Below are 21,021 nucleotides of genomic sequence, written 5' to 3' on the forward strand. Positions count from 1 at the left end.
TGTTTACAGTTATTCTTTCTACACCTTTAAGGGTTCATCATGAATATGTTCCAGGCTCCTACACTTCCTGATGTTTCTGATGACAAAGATGAATGGCCATCTCTAGATCAAAATGAAGATGCATTCGAAGCTCAGTTTCAAAGTAATAATTTGTTTAAAACTGCTAAGTACATAGCATTGTAGATGACTGTCATAGGAATATCAAGGATTATACAAGAAGTGGCCCTACCCTTGATTAGCTTGCCACATAAGGGCAGGGAATGTGTGAAATTAAAAAATGCGAGAATCTTCGACAAGGTACTGGATGTGTATCATAGATCAGGTTTGTTTCTAAAACAATAATAGTGCCAAGAAGGACAAGATCCTCATGGGTAGAAATGGCTAGAAAGGGCTGAGTACTTGAAGTCTGACTCGAGTCTTGCCTGGTAGTAGCAGGGGTGGAGTGCTGGAGGCCAGCAACTATCCTACATTTGTCTGGAATCGGGATTCCTGCTGGAAGCCAGGGAAGAGATCATGGTAAACTAAATAAGCCCTGGCTGGTATGGCTTGGTTGGAGCATCGTCCTATGCACCAAAGGTCAGGTCACACAGCCAGGTTGTGGATTTGATCCCTGATTGGGGCGTATGTGGGAGGCAGCCAATCAATGTTCCTCTCTCGGTCTTCCTCACTCCCTCTCTCTATCTTCCCTTTCTCTCTTTAACATCAATTTATAAAAAAAGAAAAAACCAATACTAAGATCCAGTTAGATTCAGGAGGATCTGAAATATAAAGCTACAATGGTTAATTCTTAAACAAAATGCAAAACAAAGTCATTGAGAACTTTGTTAAGTGAGTCAGGTGACAATAGCAATGTTTTAGGAGAATGATGAACGCCATGTTTTTATAGGTGGCAAGAACTTGAATGCGAACCCCTGTGACCATAACTAAGTTACTTTACCTCAGTACGTAGTAACTTATCGCATTACCTAGTATTTGAAATGCCGCTATCACTTCTTTTCTGTGAGCTATTATTCCATTTTCTTATTTATAGTTGAAGTTTAGTATAAAGAAGAATGTTTTCTCCCCAGTGCAATAATTAAATGCTGTTGTTGTTTTTTTCTATTGCAGAAAAGTCAAGTTCTTCTGGAACTTGGGGAGTCAATAAGATTATCTCTTCTTTGTCATCTGCTTTTTCCGTGTTTGAAGATGGAAACAAAGAAAATTACGGGTAAAGAAACACCTAGTTAAAATCTCCTTGGAGGAGATTCCTCTGTATCTCAAGGCAGTGAAGTGGCAATAGAGTATTCTGCCAATCAAGTGATCTGCATTATAGTCCCAGCTCGCCACTGATGATCTTTCTGACCCGATGACCAGATTATTGCTAACCTTCCCCATATCCTCAGTGCTATGCAGGACTCAAAAGAAAGCAGACTTTCTGCAGTAAAAGGTTATAGTAGTAAATTATCAGAGAACTGAGGGATTCTGTGGATTTGAACTTTTATTAGATGTGAATGAATTCACCAATCCTGATATCTGTACATGCTCTGTTTATATTTGCAGAAAAGGAGATGGCTTATTGGAGGTTCATATTGCAGAGATAATATGTTTGAAGGCCAAGGGAAATTACATTAGAGAGGGTAGCTTCAGGAATTTTCACTATTAATAGTTTAAACTGTGGAAAGAGAAGTGTCTGTATGAATTAAAGATATCACAATATGGACGTGATTTATACTGTGGCAGAAAGAAGAAAGGGCTGACCAGCTATCAGAGAGAAATCCCATAGCTAAACTAAGCACTGGAAATTAATCAAATGCATGGCATTCTTGACCTGTGGCCATACCACTAACTCCGTTCCTAAAACTTATAGCTCGGTAGAATAGAAACTTTTGTATTTTCCACCCTCGCTGAAGTAACTTGTTCTACTCTTATCTACATAGTCACATTAATTCAGTTTGCACTCAGTTTTGCTACAACTATTGCAAATGTAAGGAATATATATGTAAATACTAAGTAGCTAAATAGGATAACTGGAGAGTGTTTCTAACACTCAGGTAGTAAAATTTATTTCCTTGGCATGTTTTATTATTTATAATTTTACAAATCTTTTCTTAGATTACCACAACCTATAAACAAACCCACAGGAGCCAGGGCTTTTGGAGAACGCTCTATAAGCAGAGTTTCTCCAAGACCAAAGGTAAGTAATGTCTGCTCATCTGTGAAATGGTCTGACCACTCTTCCCTTTATGTTTTACCAAATAGTTGTGATTGATAAATTAGATAGTTTATGTAAAGCTGCTGAAAAATTATATGTCATATGAAGAGTGCGATTTTGGGGTACATTATTCTACAATTTTTTGAGTATCTAGTATGTGCCAGACACTGTGATAGGTATAGAAACTGAAAAAAGAATCTGGTGTGATCCTTGCCCTCAAAGATCCTGCCCTCTATATAGGAGGACAGGGGTCAAGGGTGGGGTAGAGAAATACACATGTTTTCTAAACCTGGGAAGTGAGGCCTACAAGTAGACTATTAGCAAAAATTAAATTGGGATGATCCTTCGTCAGGCATGGCAGCAGATAGGTGTCACCTGTTTGTTGGCCCAAAGTATTTCTCTTTACAGCAGCTCTGTCCAGTGCACACTAAGCTTCCACTTTGGCCCTGAGTATTACCAAGCTGTACTTCTCGTCATTTACCCCAGGCTACCCTCTATTGTGATGTGTCAGAGAGATGCTAAGAAGCTCTGCTAAACCCTGGGTCATGGTGTTCATCCCATAGTGAATTCTTTTGAATACATTATCACCCAGCTCTCTAATGCGTCTGGTGGACTTTTTGACCTTAACAATTTCCTGAATAATGGGCTAAATTTCAAATATAGTAGCATTATCTCAGAGGCGCATTTTAGTGAACTATTCAACTAACCCGTGTGCTTTGACTAAAAACCCCACAATGAGTTATCCATACATTCTGGCCTTAAGCATAGGACAATTGCTTTATCCTGTGTTCACCTGAAAAAAACAACCAGCCAGCTATTCCTGCCATGTTGGAAGAGACATGGTGGGATTTACGAAGACCACAGTATATATAAAAACCAGGGGTGGCATTTTTATGGGCAACTAAAGAGCTATGGTCAATTCTGACTTAGCAGTTTCTGCTTTTGTCATAGACTCTAAAATTGACCTTTGTGTTCTTGGAGAAATAGCTGATTCTAGGGCTGGGGCTAGAAAAATATAAACAAGCCTAGAATTCTGGTATCTTATAGTGCCAGAAAGTAAGGAAGTGCTTAAAAAAAAAATGGAACACAGAAAAAGGACACAGGAGCCAACCTGAGCAGCCAATGGCCAAAACTGGGACAGCATAAGCAAGAAAATAAGTAGAATAGGGTAGTATTAAATTCTAACCCAAGAAATAAAATAAGTATTCATATTGCTATAAATAAAATGGCAGAGAAAGAACAAAGCATCCCATAGAAGAACTCGAAGTCAGGTAGAAGGAATGAGTGGCTCTAGAAAATGGCTGGCTGTCAGTCACAGCGATAATAATTGCTTCAGGCAAGATCCACAGGTGAATATTAAAATTAGCTAGTGAAACTTTAAGAGGAAAATAGGATATTTGTATAGCCTCAAAGTATCTTACCCAAATTATTAATTACTGTGGTGGTTTTAGCCTTTGTTCACAAATTCTTTGATGTTCCTCTATCCAGAAGGTGGAGCTTAGTTTACCTTGTTTTGAGTGTAGGCTGGATTTAGTGACTTGCTTCTAACAAGCGGAGTAGAGAAAGTGGCTGTGTGTTAGCCAGAATTACACCTGTTTCCTCTTTCATTCCTCATTTTTCTGAGTCTTCAAAAGCATTAATGTGTTAAATTTCATGGATGACACAGGGAGATGGTTGATTTTTTTCAGTTCATCTTTTGTTGCAGGAAGTACCTCATGCTGAAGAGTTTTGGGATGACTCTACAGTATGGGGCATCCGCTGCACCAAGACACTGGCACCCAGTCCTAAGAGCCCAGGAGACTTTACATCTGCTGCACAGCTTGCATCTACTCCTTTCCACAAACTTCAGGTGGACTCAGCACATGCTCTGGAAGATAAAGGTTGTGTAACAATACTTGTATAGGGTATAGGTTTATTTTATGTTTTACAACAAACAGAAAGGCTACTACAGACAGATTAAATAAAAAATAATGAACATTTATATTTTATTAATTTGATAAGAGTAACAAATAGTAATTTTTAGTTCTTGATATTTGTCTAGAGATCTCATTACTTTAGAGGCATAGCCAAGTACTAAGAAAATGTTATTTATTTTTTAAATATGTTTTTATTGATATTTAGAGAGAGAGGAAGGGAAAGGAATAGAAATAGAAACATCTATGAGAGAGAAAAATTAATCGGCTAACTCCTGCCTGCCCCCCTACTGTGGATTAAGCCTACAACCCGAGCATGTGCCCTGACCAGAAATTGAACCAGTAACCTCTTGATTCATGGGCTGACACTCAACCACTAAGCCACACCGCCATGCAGAAAATTTTATTTTTTAGTGATCTGATTTAGTGAGAGTAATGAGAAAACTTAAATAGTCCTTATTTCCCCAAAATGTAATACTTCTATATCAAGATCTTTGTACTGTATATCTGAATTGTACCTTAATATATAACATTTTCATTGAGCACAGATAGTTGTTACTTATTAACTGCTGGCCTACAAAATATATATGCAATGAGACCTGAAACTACTTTACCTTTTGGAAGACTACTGAATTACTAGCCAACTCTTGTCATTGCTGGCACTTTTTTTTTTTTTTTAAGAAAGCAATTGTTCACTGAAGCATGCCAGTAAAAGAATAGCCAAGGAATTTCTCTCCCCTAGATGGAAGCATATTTGAGCTTGTATACTTAAAAATGTTTAACTAAAGGTATAAAACTTTTTTGTCAAGTATTAACCCAACATGATATATTTCTTTTCTGAATTTTAAAGAGGAGGTCAGCTGAAACCTGAACAATTGCCAAGTGTTACTACAAGTTTGCCACTTGAATAAAAAAATGTTTTTAAAGTTTTTTTCCCTTCAAGAAAACTAGTTTAATCAGTCAAGAGCCTTTCAGAACAGTCAAAAATTGCCTACAATTATAGTATTTGCCAGTTTGGTTCTATAAATAGGAGCTGATATTCTAGTTTTTAAAAATATTAGCACCTATTTGGTGAGGCAATATCTGATAAAATTTAATTCAGTGTAATATTTGGCTATATATAGTACTAACATCACTTGGTAGAAGTTTATTCTATGTTTCTGCCCTATCTAGTCTGTTAATCAGTAGATGTGTGGGGTTTTTTTCTTTAGTTAAAAGGAGTGGCAACTGTTGCCAGGGAGCTTTCTGATGTAAACATACTATATCATTCAATCAACTGAAACAACCGACTGACTGAAAGACACCAAAACCCCTGCCCTCCTAAAGCCTGGCAGTCTTTTATACTCGATGTCCTTGTCATCAGGTTCTCCCAAAGCAGCGTGTGGCCTGCCTCCTATACCAGTAACCTCCCATGATTTGGTCATCCTCCCCACAGTGGACCTGCCCTTCTCCAGGCCCTATTCTCTGAAGGATTGTATGGATTAGATGTATAAAGTTGAAATGCTCACATATATTAGTAGTAGAATGTTTTTTAAAGTGATTTTCCCCCCTTTTAAAAATCTTACAGCACATTTACCATGGAACACTATTTTAAAATTACAACAAGAATCACTATAAAAAGGAATCCTTGACCTTATAACAAAATCATGTGTGTACACATGTGTCCACATAACGTCTACCTCTAATTTTTTATGTTTCAGAAAATGTGATAGCAGCACAGTGCACCCATGTGCCTTTGGATTCATGTGAAGAAAACGTGGTGCAACCCTCAAAAGACAAAAAGTTCAGGTATAGTGAGCATGTGGTTCTGTCACTCCATTTTCATTCTAGCTTTGCTTTAAGATGTAATAGAATTCCAGTCCTTAAAGGCTAATAGCATTTTTATGGACTCTCAGCTTTAAGTCCGAAGGCCCTCTCTGTGGATAAATAGAATAATTAATCTAAACATGGGGTACATCAGGGCTATGAGAAAAGCAATGAGGTAGCAGAGAATCCCTGTGGGAAGAGTTTCTGTATCTGATTTCCACTAATTTGGGGAGCAGAACTGTAGTACTCTTACCAAAGACCCTGTTGCAGAACTGAGCAAACAGAATTCCTTCTCTATACCCACTGTGATTAAGACAGTCAATCACTTCCTTTTATGAGGCAGAAGATACAGTGTTTAAACTTAGGAATTGGTGCACAATGCAGACTTACCATACATTAATGTTTTGCAGAAGTAAAATTCCGACATATTTGAGTAGTCTGATAGACACTGAAAGTAGCTATAATCTTTTGAGCATTTATTATATCCCAGAACAGTGGCTATGCTTTTCATAAACTATATCTTTTAATTAACCGTACAGTACCTTCAGTTATAGGAACTAGTCTTTTCTACCATTACAGATGAGGGAACCAGGCTTAGAAGGCTAAATAAAAGACCTAAAGTCATACAGCTTCTAATTGGAAGCATGGGAACTTGAACCCATATCTCTTATTTTAGAACCCTTGCTCTCACCACTGGGCTGTGCTCTTGTTATCAAACTCCACCCCCCTCTTCCCCCCTTTTTTTTTAATTAGAGAAAAGGGATTTCTCTGGTACCTTTTTAATATTCTTTTTATTTTTTACTTTATTTTTATTGTTGACACTATTACAAATGTCCCCATCTTCGCCCCTCTTTGTCCACCTCCACCCAGCCTCCCCCCACTTTGCCCACCTCCACCCAGCCTCCTCCCCCTTTCCCTCTGGCCATCACCACACTGTTCTCTGTCTATAGGTTATGCTTATATGTTCTTTGGCTAATCCCTTCGTTTTCTGTGTCGCCCCTCACACAGCTGTCAGTCTGTTCCATGTATCCATGCCTCTGTTTCTATTTAGTTTGTCAGTTTATTTTGTTAATTAGATTCCACATATAAGTGAGGTCATATGGTATTTGTCTTTCTCTGACTGGCTTATTTCACTTAGCATAATGATTTTCAGGTTCTTCCATGCTGTCACAAAAGATAAGATTTTCTTCTTTTTTTTTTATGGCTGCATTGTATTCCATTGTGTAAATATACCATGGTATTTTTATTCATTCATTGACTGATGGGCACTTGGGCTGTTTTACAGATCTTGGCTGTTGTAAATAACACTGCGATGAACATAGGGGGTGCATATATTCTTTTAAATTGATGTTTCAGGATTCTTAGGATATATTCCCAGAAGTGGGATCACTGGGTCAAAAGGCAGTTCTATTTTTAATTTTTTGAGGACACTCCATATTGTTTTCTACAGTGGCTGCACCTGTCTGCATTCCCAACAACAGTGCATGAGGGTTCCCTTTCTCCACATCCTCACCAGCATTTGTTGTTTGTTGATTTATTGATGATGGTTGCCATTGTGGCAGGTGTGAAGTGATATCTCATAGTGGTTGTAATTTGCATTTTTCTTGCGCATTTTTTCATATGTCTATTGGCCAGCTGTATGTCTTCTTTGTAGAAGTATCTATTCCAGTCCTTTCCCCAATTTTTAATTGGGTTTGTCTTCCTGATGTTGAGTTGTATAAGTTCTTTATATATTGGAAATATATATCCTATCTAATAAAAGATAAACATGGTAATTAGCTGTACCTCCACTACCCTTCCCATTGGCTAATCAGGGCGATATGCAAATTAACTGCCAGCCAAGATGGCGGCCGGAAGCCAGGCAGCTTGAAGCAAACATGAGGCTTGCTTGCTTCAGTGACGGAGGACTCCAACGTTCTCCGCCTGCCGCTGCCGGCCTCTGAGCTTGCAGTTTGAAACATTGTTACAAATATAGAAGCTAAACAAAACCCCAGAAACCTGCTTTCAGCCAGCCGGGATCTCAGAGTTGGAGTCGAAACAGTGTTTCGATTATAGAACCCAAACAAACCAGATACCTGCTTTCAGCAGCCGAGGCCTAAGAGCTGGAGCCAAGCCTCAGAGCTAAAGCTGGCCCAGAAAAAAAGAAAAAAGAAAAAAAGGAGCGGTTGGGAGTTTCAGTCACCCGCCAGCTTGAAAACAGCCCTCAGCCCCTCACCCAGACTGGCCAGGCACCCCAGTGGGGACCCCCACCCTGAAGGGTGTGTGACCAACTGCAAACAGCCATCATCCCCTCATCCAGGCTGGCCAGGCACCCAAGCAGGACCCCCAACCTGATCCAGGACACCCTTCAGGGCAAACCACCTGGGCCCCACCCGTGCACCAGGCCTCTATCCTATATAGTAAAAGGGTAATATGCCTCCCAGCACCGGGATCAGCGGAGCCTAGAGGCCTCCCGCCACCGGGATCAGCGTGACAGGGGCCAGCGCCCAAACCCCCTGATCGCCCTGCGGCTCTGTGTGTGACAGGGGGCAGGGCCACAACCTCCCTATCTGCCCTGCTCTGTTCGTGACAGGGGGTAGCGCCCCAACCCCCTGATGGGCCCTGCTCTGTGCGTGACAGGGGGGAGCTCCCCAACCCCCTGATTGACCCTGCTCTGTGTGTGATGGGGTACGGAGCCCCAACCCCCCTGATGGGCCCTGCTCTGTGAGTGACAGGGGGCAGCGCCCCAACCCCCTGATTGGCCCTGCTCTGTGCGTGACGGGGTGGCGCCGCAACCTCCCCATTGACCCTGCCTTGAGTGTGACAGGGGGCGGTGCCCCAACCCCCCAATCGGCCCTACCCTGAGCGTGACTGAGGGTGGCATCGCAGCCTCCCGATCCGCCCTACTCTGTGCATGACAGGGGGCGGCGCCCCAACTCCCCAATCAGCCCTGCTCTGAGCCCAACCAGGCGCTGCACCTAGGGATTGGGCCTGCCCTCTGCCACCCGGAAGCAGGCCTAAGCCAGCAGGTCGTTATCTCCTGAGGGGTCCCAGACTGCGAGAGGGCACAGGCCGGGCTGAGGGACCCCCCCCCTCCGCCCCAGTGCACAAATTTTTGTGCACTGGGCCTCTAGTCTTTATATAATTGGAAATTAACCCCTTATCAGATGTATCCTTGGCAAATATGTTCTCCCATGCAATGAGTTCCCTTTTGATTTTATTGATTTTTTTTTGTTTTATTTTTTTTGCCGTGTAGAAGCTTTTTAGTTTGCTGTAGTCCCATTTGTTTATTTTTTTTGTTTCTCTTGCCCTAGGAGACATATCAGTAAAACTATTACTATGAGAGATGTCTGAGATTTTACTACCCATGTTTTCTTCTAGGATTTTTATGGTTTTGTAATTTACATTCAAGTCTTTAATCCATTTTGAGTTTATTCTTGTGTATTGTGTAAGTTGGTGGTCTAGTTTCATTTATTTTTGTACCCACCCAATTTTCCCAACACGATTAATTGAAGAGACTGTGTTTACTCCATTGTATGTTCTTGCCTCCTTTTTCAAATACTAATTGACCATATAGGTATGGATTCATTTCTGGGTTCTCTGTTCTGTTTCATTGATCTATATGCCACTCTACAGGTTGAGTATTGATTTGGGGTTTATAAATAAATTTTAGCCTGAACATCCTATATAATATAAACCTAATATGCAAATCAACCTAACGGGGAACTACCGGGCACTATGACATGCACTGACCACCAGGGGGTAGACGCTCAACACAAGAGCTGTTCCCTGGTGGTCAGTGCACTCCCACAGAGGGAGTGCCGCTCCTCCAGAAGCCCAGCTCACAGCTGGTGAGCACAGCAGCAGTGGCCAGAGCCTCTCCTGCCTCCAAAGCAGCACTAAAGGCCCCTTGGGGGATGTCCGACTGCTGGGAGCAGGCCAGGCAGGTGGATATCCCCTGAGGAGTCCTGGACTGCGAGAGGACACAGGCCAGCCTGAGGGACACCGCCCAGCACCACCACCACCCCCCGCCCCTCAGTGCACGAATGTCATGCACCGGCCACTAGTGAATTCATCAATATGGAATCCATGAGTACTGAGGTTGAATGTACAGACTTCTATGTGTGTAAAAATGTGCCAGTGTTGGGTTGTTGAATTGCAGTTCACACTTTCGGTTTATTTCATTGTTATAAAAGAAGGTATTTTGGATAAAGATAAGTGTTCAATCTTGGTGACAGTACTGATGCTCCTATAATAGCTTGGGGGGTATAAACTGGTTCCTCTCAATGTTCCCTACTAAAGAATATTCCCTGTATTACCTACCAATTTATCAAATATATTACCACATCTTTGATTTATTTCTAATCATATGGTGCTAGCTCTGTATTTGTATATTTTTGTTTTGTCTGAAGAAAATGCTTTAATCAGCTTTGTGAAGCAATTTTGGAATATCATTCCTAGAATGAAAAGGAAACTGCTTTGTGAGGCTTTTATGTGGTCAAATCTAGTAGTCTTGTAATCACGTGGTATTTAGTTTCCTCCTCTCTCTTTTTTTTCACACATCCAGTCCAATTCAAGAGAAAAACCCAGAAGCAGCATTCCCCATCAGTGCATCTTCAGCATCCTTACTGCATCCGAGCCAGCCAGCTGCAGGTGGCATGCTAACCAGCGAGGCAGAGCGGAACCTGAAAGCTTGTACACTCACAGATACTAACCTTCCTGTTGTGCGGGAACCATCGGACACCAGTGCTGGACTCCAGACAGAATGGGTGCAGCCTCGGTCACTTGGGAATGTGGATACCTCAAGTATGAACAGATTCTCAGTCTTCATTGTGCCCCCAAATAAGGACAGTCGCCTAGTAAAAGCTGCTTCATGAAAAGCTCAAAGAGCAGGGACTCAAATGTCATTCAGAAAGAATTTGCATACTTTATCACATTTGCTGATGCTAGAGGGCAAGTTCATCCATTTTAATTTAATTTTATTTTTTTCTTAATCCTACCCCAAGGATATTTTCCATTGATTTTTTTTTTAGAGCGAAATAGAGGGAGAGACACAAAGAGTGAAACATTGATGTGAGAGAGACCCGTCAATTGGTTGCCTCCCGCACGGGCCAGGGATCAAGCCTGCAATTGAGGTACATGCCCTTGACCAGAATCATACCTGCGACCCTACTGTCCAAGGGTCGATGTTCTATCCACTGAACAAGATTGGCTAGGGCCATCCATTTTAATTTTAGAAAGTGTCAAAAATACCTGTTGGAAGAGGAAATTGGACTTGGAGGGCATACTATGTGTCAAGCATTTAATGTAATACTGTTGTCTCCATTTTACAGAAAAGTAACCAGGTTCAGTGTTTAAGAGATCCCCAAACCCAGGCTGCACAAAAACATTTTGCATAATGGTTAGAAGCCCAGCCTCTGGAGATAGACTGCCTAGGTTCTAATCCTGGCTCCCCCTCCTATGAGGTCATGTGATCTTAGCTGAGATTATTTCAGCCCTCTGTGGCCTTCCTGTAAAGTGGCAATGATGCTAGTACCTACTTAGTCTTATAGTAAGGACCAAGTAAGTTACTAACTGTAAAGTACCCAGAACGGTATCCTACATAGACTTAGCACTAAGTAAGTGTTAATGATGCTAGATTAGGCTTGATCACTGCCACTAACTTTTTTCTTCTCTTTAGAAATGATTTCTCTTTTGTGAACCCAAAATATCTCATACATACAAATTGCACATAGGTAGTGTGCGTATTAAAAGGCAGCATCTTTTGCCCTGTCCGGGTTGCTCAGTTGGTTGGAGGGTCGTCCCATATACCAAATAGGTTGGGAGTTCGATCCCCCGTTGGGGCGTGTACAAGAAGGAACTGATTGATTTTTCTCTCACATTGATGTTTCTCTCTCTAAAATCAATAAATGTATCCTCAGGTGAGATTTTTTTTAAAGGCAACATCTTTTGTAGACATAAGTGAAAAAGCAATTTAGAGAATATATATCGGAGCATATTAAAAGTACCTAACTAATATGCAGGTCTCCCTTTAAGACATGTACCCATAATTGTGCTAAAGGCAGTATCTAGCAGTTCTAGATGAGTGAAACAGGTGCCTTTGGTGTTGATTTCCTTTGTTTCAACTGAATATTGGTCTAATTATAGATCTAAAATGACAATGAACTATACAGAACCATTCATTTTGACTTTTGAAAATGGTTTTTATTATTTGAATCAGTGCTCTTTACAGGTGAGGCTTCTGAAAGCTTATTTAATGTATGTCTCCTCTTGCTGTATTTGTAATATCTTAGGTACTAACTTTATTTATTTATTTATTTTTTGTTCCCATTTCTTTAAGACTTCACTGTTGAGAATCCATGGGATGATCGATTGATTTTCAAACTTCTGTCCGGGCTTTCTCAACCAGTGCACTCCAGTCCAAATGCTTTCGAGTGGCAGTGTAAACTTCCTGCCATCAAGCCCAAGACTGAGTTTCAGCTGGGTAAGAACTATGTGGTAGTAACTTGAAACTCTTATTTCTCTGTGGGAAGTTTGTGGTGACCCGTGTGTGTGTTATTTTGCTTCTGGCACCACCATCACCTTGGGAAGGGTATTAAGCCATAAAAGTAGGTAACATTTTTATTGCTATTGGGGCTCTAACGTCTAGAAGGCCAGTTGACAATACCTATTAAAATTAAAAATGCACATACTTTTAGATGCAGACATCACTTCTAAGGATCTCTCAAAGATATACTGCATATATTCCAAATAATATGTGCATGTAAAAGCAGCAGGTTGGAAGCTACATAGGTGCCAGTGGGGACTGCTTCAATAAATAACTGGATATCTCTGCAGTGAAATGCAGCTCTCTGTACTTATAGGGGATGGCCTCCAAAACATGCTGTTAAGAAAAGAGCAGACTAGTTTTATGTACTGCTCTTTCTTAAAAATATTTTTATTGATTTCAGAGAGGACAGGAGAGGGAGAGAGATAGAAACCTCAATGATGAGAGAGAATCATTGATTGGCTACCTCCTCCATGCCCCACACTGGGGATAGAGCCTGCAACCCAGACATGTGCCCTGAATAGGAATCAGACTGTGACCTCTGGTTCATAGGTTGCCGCTCAACCCACTGAGCCACGCTGGCTGGCTGCTTTTTGTTTCTTAAAAAGATCATGTCTATATATATTCATATTTGATAGTATTTCCAGAGAACTTTTGAAAGGTACTCAAAACTAATAAAAATGGACGTGGGGCTCTGACCAGTTTGGCTCAGTGGATAGAGCTTCCTCCTGCGGACTCACGGGTCCCAGGTTCGATTCCAGTCAGGGGCATGTGCCTTGGCTGCGGGCACATCCCCAGTGGGGGGCGTGCAGGGGGCAGCTGGTCGATATTTCTCTCTCATTGATGTTTCTGACTCTCTATCCCTCTCCCCTCCTCTCTGTAAAAAAAAAAATCAATAAAATATATTAAAAAAAAATGGAAGTGGGAAACAGTGGATGTGGATAACAATGGGAATAACATTCTAACAACATACTTTCCATACATAATACACAGACTCCTTTGTTAACATTTTGTTTTAGTGCAGAACATTTGTTGAAGTTGATGAGCCAATATTGTTACATTATTATGAACTAAAGTTTATATTAGGGTTCTCTTCGTTAGTATTGTTTTGAGAAATGTGAAATGATGTGTATCCATCATTACAATATCATAGAGTGTAGTTTCACTGCCCTAAACCTGCCCTGTGCTCACCTAAAACCCTGTCAACCACCCATCTTTTTACTACTGTCTCCATAGTTTTGCCTTTTCCAGAATGTTATATAGTTAAATCATATAGTATGTAGACATTTTAGATTGGCTTCTTTCACTAAGCAATATGCATTTTTAAGATCCCTCCATGTCTTTTAATGGCATAATGGCTCTTTTCAGTTGCTGAGTAATAATTCACTTATTTATTCATTCACCTATTGTAGGCTATCTTATCTGTTTCTGCATTTTGGGCAATTATGAGTAAAGCTGCAGTAAACATCCCAGTGCAGGTTTTGTGTGGACATAACTTTTCAGTTCATTTGGGTAAATATCAAGGAGTTTGATTGCTGGATTATATCATAAGAATATTTTTACATTGTCTTCCAGAAGGGTTTTACCATTTTGCATTCCCACCAGCAAAAATGAGAGTTCTGTTGCTCCCATCCTCACAGCATTTGATGGTATCAATGTTTTCAGTTTTAGCTATATTAATAGATGTGCATTATTATTTTTAATTTGCCTAATGACATGATATTGAACATTTTTATATGTTCATTTGCCATCTGTATATTTTCTTTGATGAGTTATAAATCTTTGGCCCCTTTTTAAATCAGGTTGTTCATTTTCTTAGTGTTGAGTAAAAGAGTTCGTTGTATTTTTTAGATAATAGTGCTTTATCAGATAAGTGTTTTGCAAAGATTTTCTTTCAGTCTCTGACTTTGTTTTTCTTTCTATTTTTCATTCATTTCTTTCACAGACCATATTTTTTTCAAATATGTTTTTTTTCTTTTCCTTTTATTGATTTTAGAGAGAGAGGGAGACGGGGAGGGAGGTAGAAATGTCAGTCAGCTGCCTCCTGCATGTCCTCTACTGGGGATCAAGGCTCTAACCCACGCATGTGCCCTGACCAGGAATCAAACTGGCAACCTCCTGGTGCACGGGACAAAGGCCAATCAACTGAGCCACACCAACCATGGCACACAGATTATGCTTTTGTTGTATCTAAGTCATTGACAAATCCAAGGTCACCTAGATTTTCTCTCTATTGTCTTCTGGGTCTTTTATTTGATAGTCCTGTGTTTTACATTTAGGTGTATGATCCATTTTGACTGAACTTTTGTGAAAAGTTCTGTATCTAGATTTATTTTTGCAAGTTGATGTTCACTTATTCTATCACCATTTGTTGAAAAGACTCTCCTTTCTTAATTGCCTTTGCTTCTTTGTCAGTGAGCAGCTGACTAGATTTGTTTGGGTCTGTTTCTGGGTCTATTTCTGTCTGTTCATTGACCTATTTGTCTACCCTTTCACCAATACCACAGTGTCCTGATTATGGTAGCTTTTTTTTTTTTAATATATTTTATTGATTTTTTACAGAGAGGAAGGGAGAGGGATAGAGAGTTAGAAACATCGATGAGAGAGAAACATCGATCAGCTGCCTCCTGCACACCCCCTACTGGGGATGTGCCCGAAACCAAGGTACATGCCCTTGACCGGAATCGAACCTGGAACCCTTCAGTCCGCAGGCTGACGCTCTCTATCCACTGAGCCAAACCGGTTAGGGCTAGTTTTCCTTTCTTGTAATGTATTTGCCTGGTTTGGTATTAGGGTAATGCTGACCTCATAGAATGGGTTAATAAGTTTTCCTCTGCTTCTATCCTTTGAAAGCTATTGTAGAGAATTGGTATAACTTCTTCCTTTGTTTGGTAAAATTCACCAGTGAAACCATCTGGGCTTGGGGCTTTCTGTTTAGAAAGGCTATTATTGATTCAATTTTTTTACTAGACAGAGGCATTCTCAGATTGTCTGTTCCTGTGTGAATTGTGGTACATTGTTTCTTTCAAGGAATTGGTCCATTTTATCTAGGTTATCAAGTTTGTGGGCATAGAATTGCTCATAGTATTCCTTTATTATCCTTTTAATGTTCATAGAATCTGTAGTGATGCCGCTGTTTCATTTCATTGATAATAGTAACATGTTCACTTTTGATATTAATATTGTGTGTCCTCTCTTTTTCTCAGGTAACCTGGGTATGGGCTTATTGTCTTTATTGATCTTTTTAAAAAATTAAAATAATTAGCTTTTGGGTTTTTTTTTATATTCTCTATTGATTTTCTGTTTTCAATTTCTTTGATTGTTTTTTTCTCTAGTTCTTTTTTTCCTTCTGCTTTCTTTGGATTTAGTTAAGCATTGTGATAAAGTCTCCCCCGCGCCCCCCCCCCCCCCCCAACACACACACACTTTGACATGTCTGTGTCCTCAGGTTCTTTGCTGGTCTATATTGATCACCTTCTTGGAGAAGGGGCTTTTGCTCAAGTCTATGAAGTTACCCATGGAGATGTGAAGGATACCAAAAGTAAACAGAAATTTGTTTTGAAGGTAAGTGATCTGGGCAGCCTTTTGTTTAACAGAGAACTGCCTTTTAGAGCTTTTCTTTTCTTTTCTTTTCTTTTCTTTTCTAAGACTGGTAGTTTCTTTCATTTAGGTTTATAGCCCCCACTTAAGAACCAAAATTATCCTACATGGACCCAGTAAAATTATGTTGCATGCAGCAGGTTCCATAATGCAGCAACACCACACAGCTTGTCATCACTTCCCACCCATGTCCTTCATTGGGATAGAAATTGCTTTCCTGCCATCCTTTCTAGAATGTGAGACTGGATTTGAATGTGACACACCTGGTTTGCAGGTCCAGAAGCCTGCCAATGCCTGGGAATTCTACATTGGGACCCAGCTGATGGAGAGACTATCACCCAGTGAGCGACACATGTTTATCAAGTTCTATTCTGCCCACTTCTTCCAGGATGGCAGTGTATTAGTGGGAGATCTCTACAGCTATGGAACATTACTGGTAAGTGTATTCACATTGATGATGTGGATATGAATCTGAAGTTCTTTATCTTATGCCTTGCACATACCTTGTATACTTGGAGCTTTCATTGGAGTGGTAGGCTAGGGCAAAGCTCTTGACTTGAAATTTCATTGATCCTGTGTACCCAACTCATGATTTCACTTTCCATTGTTTCTAGAATGCTATCAATCTCTATAAAAACACCCCTGAGAAAGTGATGCCTCAAGCTCTAGTGCTTTCCTTTGCTATAAGAATGCTGCACATGATTGAACAAGTCCACAGCTGCGAGATCATCCATGGAGACATTAAACCAGACAACTTTATACTTGGAAGCAGGCAAGTGTTGTGTTTTTTACAAGGCTCTCCTCTTACCATTTGCCTAGCAGACTTTTTTTATTGTGCTCATGCGGCCTGGCCTTGTTTGTGTTTAATACAGATTTTTGGAACAGGACAGAGAAGATGATAATTTATCTGATGGCTTGGCACTAATTGACCTGGGTCAGAGTATAGATATGAAACTTTTTCCAAAAGGAACTACATTTACAGCAAAGTGTGAAACGTCTGGTTTTCAATGTACTGAGATGCTCAGTAACAAACCGTGGAACTACCAGGTATAAGAGTTAACCTGAGAGATTTGGAAACATTTTTCTTTATTATATTATAACTTAATTATATTTTCAGAATGAATTTGAGCATCTAGTTAATATGAGCTGCTCTAGTCTCCTATCCTGGGATTAAGGCCATGCTTGAGTGTTATGTTCAGTTATGAGCACATTCCACGAGGCTTTGGAGCGCAGTGAGAGCGGAGGCTGGGGTCCCAGGGCCAGGAGTTCGGAGGCCTTCCAAACTGTCCCTGGGGGAGGGGATTCAGATGTTATATTTGCCTCTGGGTGACAAAAGAAAGGAAGGACTTAGGACACAACAGCTCAAGGAGAACAGAGCTTTCAGGGGACAGTGTGTGATCTGTCCATGGAAGCTTCCACCAAAGCCTAGATAGGCATTCAGTAGGGCACATCAGTGGGATATAGAACATATGATGTCCACATTCTTCAAAAGTAACTTCTTGTGACTGTGTAGCTTGCTGAGTAAGTTAGACATTTTAATATACTGGTGTGTGAATTAGTATTGTAGATATATAGACCTATATTTTCTTTGTAGATTGATTACTTTGGAGTTGCTGCAACCGTGTACTGCATGCTTTTTGGCTCTTACATGAAAGTGAAAAATGAAGGAGGAGTCTGGAAGCCTGAAGGTCTTTTTAGAAGGTGGGTATTAGCACTAGTACTACCGTGAGGAGAGAATAAATATGGTGGTATATTGAGTTCCATCTCAAGGAGAAATGGATCTCTGCCTGGCAAGTATGGTGACATGGCACAGTCCTGGGTGCTGGGTACAGTGAGCAAATTCCACAGCTTCATTACTCTGTTCTCATCTGAGACAGTGTGGCAGCCAGGGCCCTCCTAGAAGCAATGAAAACCCTGGCTGAATGGTTGCCTCCTGTATGTACCAATCACCTGGTGTTACCAAGCCTCCAGTTTTTGCATGTTTGTCCTCTTGCCTATGGAAATGGAAATTATAATCCTCCTGTGTACCCTAGATGTTTATTATAAGAAGCAAGAGAAATAATGCATGCGAAAGTGCTGTGTAAATTGTAGAGTAATATGATGAGGCAACTATCCATCACAGGGTAGGGTTTTAAGTCCCACCCCTGCATGACTGTAGTATTTCCGAGACTGTTTTCTCATCTGTAAAATCACAGTGGCAATTAATGATTGACTAGGATTCTTCCTTTCAACATAGATGGCTCTCTTCATATAATGTGTGAATGAACTATTGGTAATGTTTAAGCTGAGCATTTGGTACATGTATACTCATTATATCATTTATTAGAGGTCCAATGCACGAAATTTGTGCGGGGGAGGGGGAGGGCCTCAGCCCGGACTGCGCCCTCTCACATTCTGGGACCCCCTGGGGGATGTCCAACTGCCAGTTTAGATTGGGCCTAAACTGGTAGTCGGGCATTCCTCTCGCAATCCGGGACCCCTTGCTCCTAACCGCCTGCCTGCCTGCTCCTTACCACTTGTCTCACCACTCCTTACCGCTGCCACGGAGGCAGGAAAGGCTCCCACACCTGCCGCTGTGCTTGCCAGTGTGGCTTCTGGCTGAGCAGCACTACCACTGTGGGAGTGCACTGACCACCAGGGGGCAGCTCCTGCATTGAATGTCTGCCCTCTGGAGGTCAGTACATGTCATAACGACTGGTCATTCTGGTTGTTCTGCTGTAAGGGTCGCTGAGCTTTTATTATATAGGATACTTTTTCTTAAATGTTTTTGAAATATGAAAACATACATTGAAAAAGACATTCACCTTAAGTGTACAGCCAGAATGGAATTTTACAGACCTTACAAGAAAAAGACCTGTCAATAGTAATTTTATAAAATGCAGGGTCTGTACATAAATAAGAGGCCCCAGAGGAAAACTTAAGTATGCTTTATTCTGCATGAATCATCAAATTTAGCAACTACTTTATGCTTTCTCTTGCTCATCATGGAAGGACCAGAGCATTATTCAGAGGCTTCAATCTCTGACTAGAGTAGCCATAAATTAACTCTAAGCAGGCCTGATAATAATGGGCTGGATTTCCTGCCTGGAACACAAATTTCCCCCAGTGCATTATCTCCATTCTGGAAGTTTTGCAGATAGCTTTAGCCATTACAGTGGTTAGAACTTTAAATCTGTGCTCTGTTCTGGGCATCCCCGCCTTTCTGCCTGTTCCTGGCATGGATGCAATGAGGCTTGTCAGAGCCATTGACCAGATTATCAGATCTGACAATATTGGAAATACCGGTAGCGATAAACAGATCAATATTCTTAAAAAAAAAATTAAAAGAGAAAGGTTTTCCACTTAAGAGCTATTATTACTAAGACTACTTTTCTTGAATCACATTTTGGAAATAAGATATTTATAGATGTTTAATTATATCTCTTATTTATAAACTAGTGGCCTGGTGCACGAAATTTGTGCACATTAAAAGGAAATTAATTAGAGGAAATATTTTAATATTGCTATTTGCTCTTTATAATAGAAGTGTCGGAGATGAAAGAAAATTAGTAAAATGTATATGAAAATCTTCCTCCTGTCAGAGTCTGTGGCATGCCGCAGAACCCAGAGTCAAGTCCCCACCCACCCACGTGCACCTTGAAATCGTGCGAGACCCAGACCCGGCCAGCCCCACCCCCATCAAGCCCCACCAGGTGGGGGGTGCACCCTCAAGTCCCCTGGCCTGGTGCCGGGCAGTGCTGGGAGGGGGGCGCAGCCTCAGGTCCCCCGTCAAGCCCCACTGGGTGGTGAAGCTCAGCCTCAGGGGCCCCATCAAGCCCTGCCGGGCGGGGAGCACAGCCTCAGGTACCCCAGTGTACCCTCAGGTCCCCTGGCCCAGCTTGAGGTCCCCCGGCCTGGTGCCAGGGCAGGCGGCACGACCTCAGGTCCCCTATCAAGCCCTGCCAGGCGGGGGGTGCAGCCTCAGGTGCCCCAGCTTGGCGCCACACAGCCTCAGGTCCCTTCTTATCGCTCATTATGGCTTGTTATGGGAACCCTGCCTCTGCTGTGAGCACAGCCATCTTGTGTTACAGGACCCCCGCCTCCACTGTGGACGCAGCCATCTTGTGTTATGGGAACCCCGCCTCTGCTGTGGGTGCAGCCATCTTGTGATGGTGTGATGATGTGAGGGTTAATTTGCATATCACCTCTTTATTATATAGGATAGATTGAACATTCCTTTTCTTGATGCACTGAGTTGTGTGTAAGTGAAGGTTGTTAATGTTCAGTTCTCCATGACTGGGAGTCAAAGGCAAGAGTGGGCCTTGCATATGGAATGCTACATTTTATCCTTTATTTGTGCTTTGTTTTCCCAGGCTTCCACATTTGGATATGTGGAATGAGTTTTTCCACATCATGTTGAATATACCAGATTGTCATCATCTTCCGTCTTTGGATTTGTTAAGGCAAAAGCTAAAGAAGATATTTCAACAACACTATACAAACAAGATTAAAACCCTCCGTAACAGGCTAATTGTACTGCTCTTAGAACATAAACGTTCTCGAAAATAAGACACGAGCACTACTGAAAAATCACGTTGTAAATGCTGGCCTGCTCACTTTGAGCCTTCATGTTTATTGTTTGTGTAAATGTTTCTTTGTTGTTTTTTCTTTTTGTAAATGTTTCTTTTTTAAAAGTCTATAAAATATATTCATGTGAGTGCTTGGTTATTGTCAATAATTCAACAAAATACACAGCTTAATAAGATCCCTGTGTAGCATGGCTGCTCTTTGGACATAAACATTCATGAGAAGAATTGGTCTGTGGACATTCTCTAAAATCAGTTTTTAAACACTCACCTGTTCACTCTAAACCAAAAAAGGGCCAAAACAGCCTTTTTCCAAATTTGAGGGTTTATATTTATGTAAAATAAGCAAAAATTCTCCAAACATAGCCAAGGGACTCAAGTTGTTATGAATAGTTTCCCTGTCTTATTGCCTGTTCTTCA

General features: G+C 41.1%; 1 protein-coding gene across 1 annotated transcript in view; it reads left to right on the forward strand.

Annotated features, from left to right (window-relative positions):
• BUB1 (BUB1 mitotic checkpoint serine/threonine kinase) overlaps window positions 1-20,773 on the forward strand; it is a gene marked incomplete at its 5' end in the record, with an annotated part of 39,565 nt that extends 18,792 nt beyond the window's left edge. The window contains 13 exons of the mRNA XM_081101524.1: window positions 32-142; window positions 1,108-1,207; window positions 2,092-2,173; window positions 3,897-4,071; window positions 5,805-5,892; window positions 10,457-10,695; window positions 12,230-12,373; window positions 15,885-16,000; window positions 16,311-16,472; window positions 16,651-16,808; window positions 16,909-17,083; window positions 17,631-17,737; window positions 20,389-20,773. Coding sequence (XP_080957650.1) covers window positions 32-142; window positions 1,108-1,207; window positions 2,092-2,173; window positions 3,897-4,071; window positions 5,805-5,892; window positions 10,457-10,695; window positions 12,230-12,373; window positions 15,885-16,000; window positions 16,311-16,472; window positions 16,651-16,808; window positions 16,909-17,083; window positions 17,631-17,737; window positions 20,389-20,584 — 1,853 coding nt within the window. The 3' untranslated portion in view covers window positions 20,585-20,773. The remainder of the gene's footprint in view (window positions 1-31; window positions 143-1,107; window positions 1,208-2,091; window positions 2,174-3,896; window positions 4,072-5,804; window positions 5,893-10,456; window positions 10,696-12,229; window positions 12,374-15,884; window positions 16,001-16,310; window positions 16,473-16,650; window positions 16,809-16,908; window positions 17,084-17,630; window positions 17,738-20,388) is intronic.
• Between the last annotated feature and the right edge of the window lie 248 nt (window positions 20,774-21,021).

Source organism: Myotis nattereri (assembly GCF_964212035.1).
Source record: "Myotis nattereri genome assembly, chromosome: 10".
NCBI lineage: Eukaryota > Metazoa > Chordata > Mammalia > Chiroptera > Vespertilionidae > Myotis > Myotis nattereri.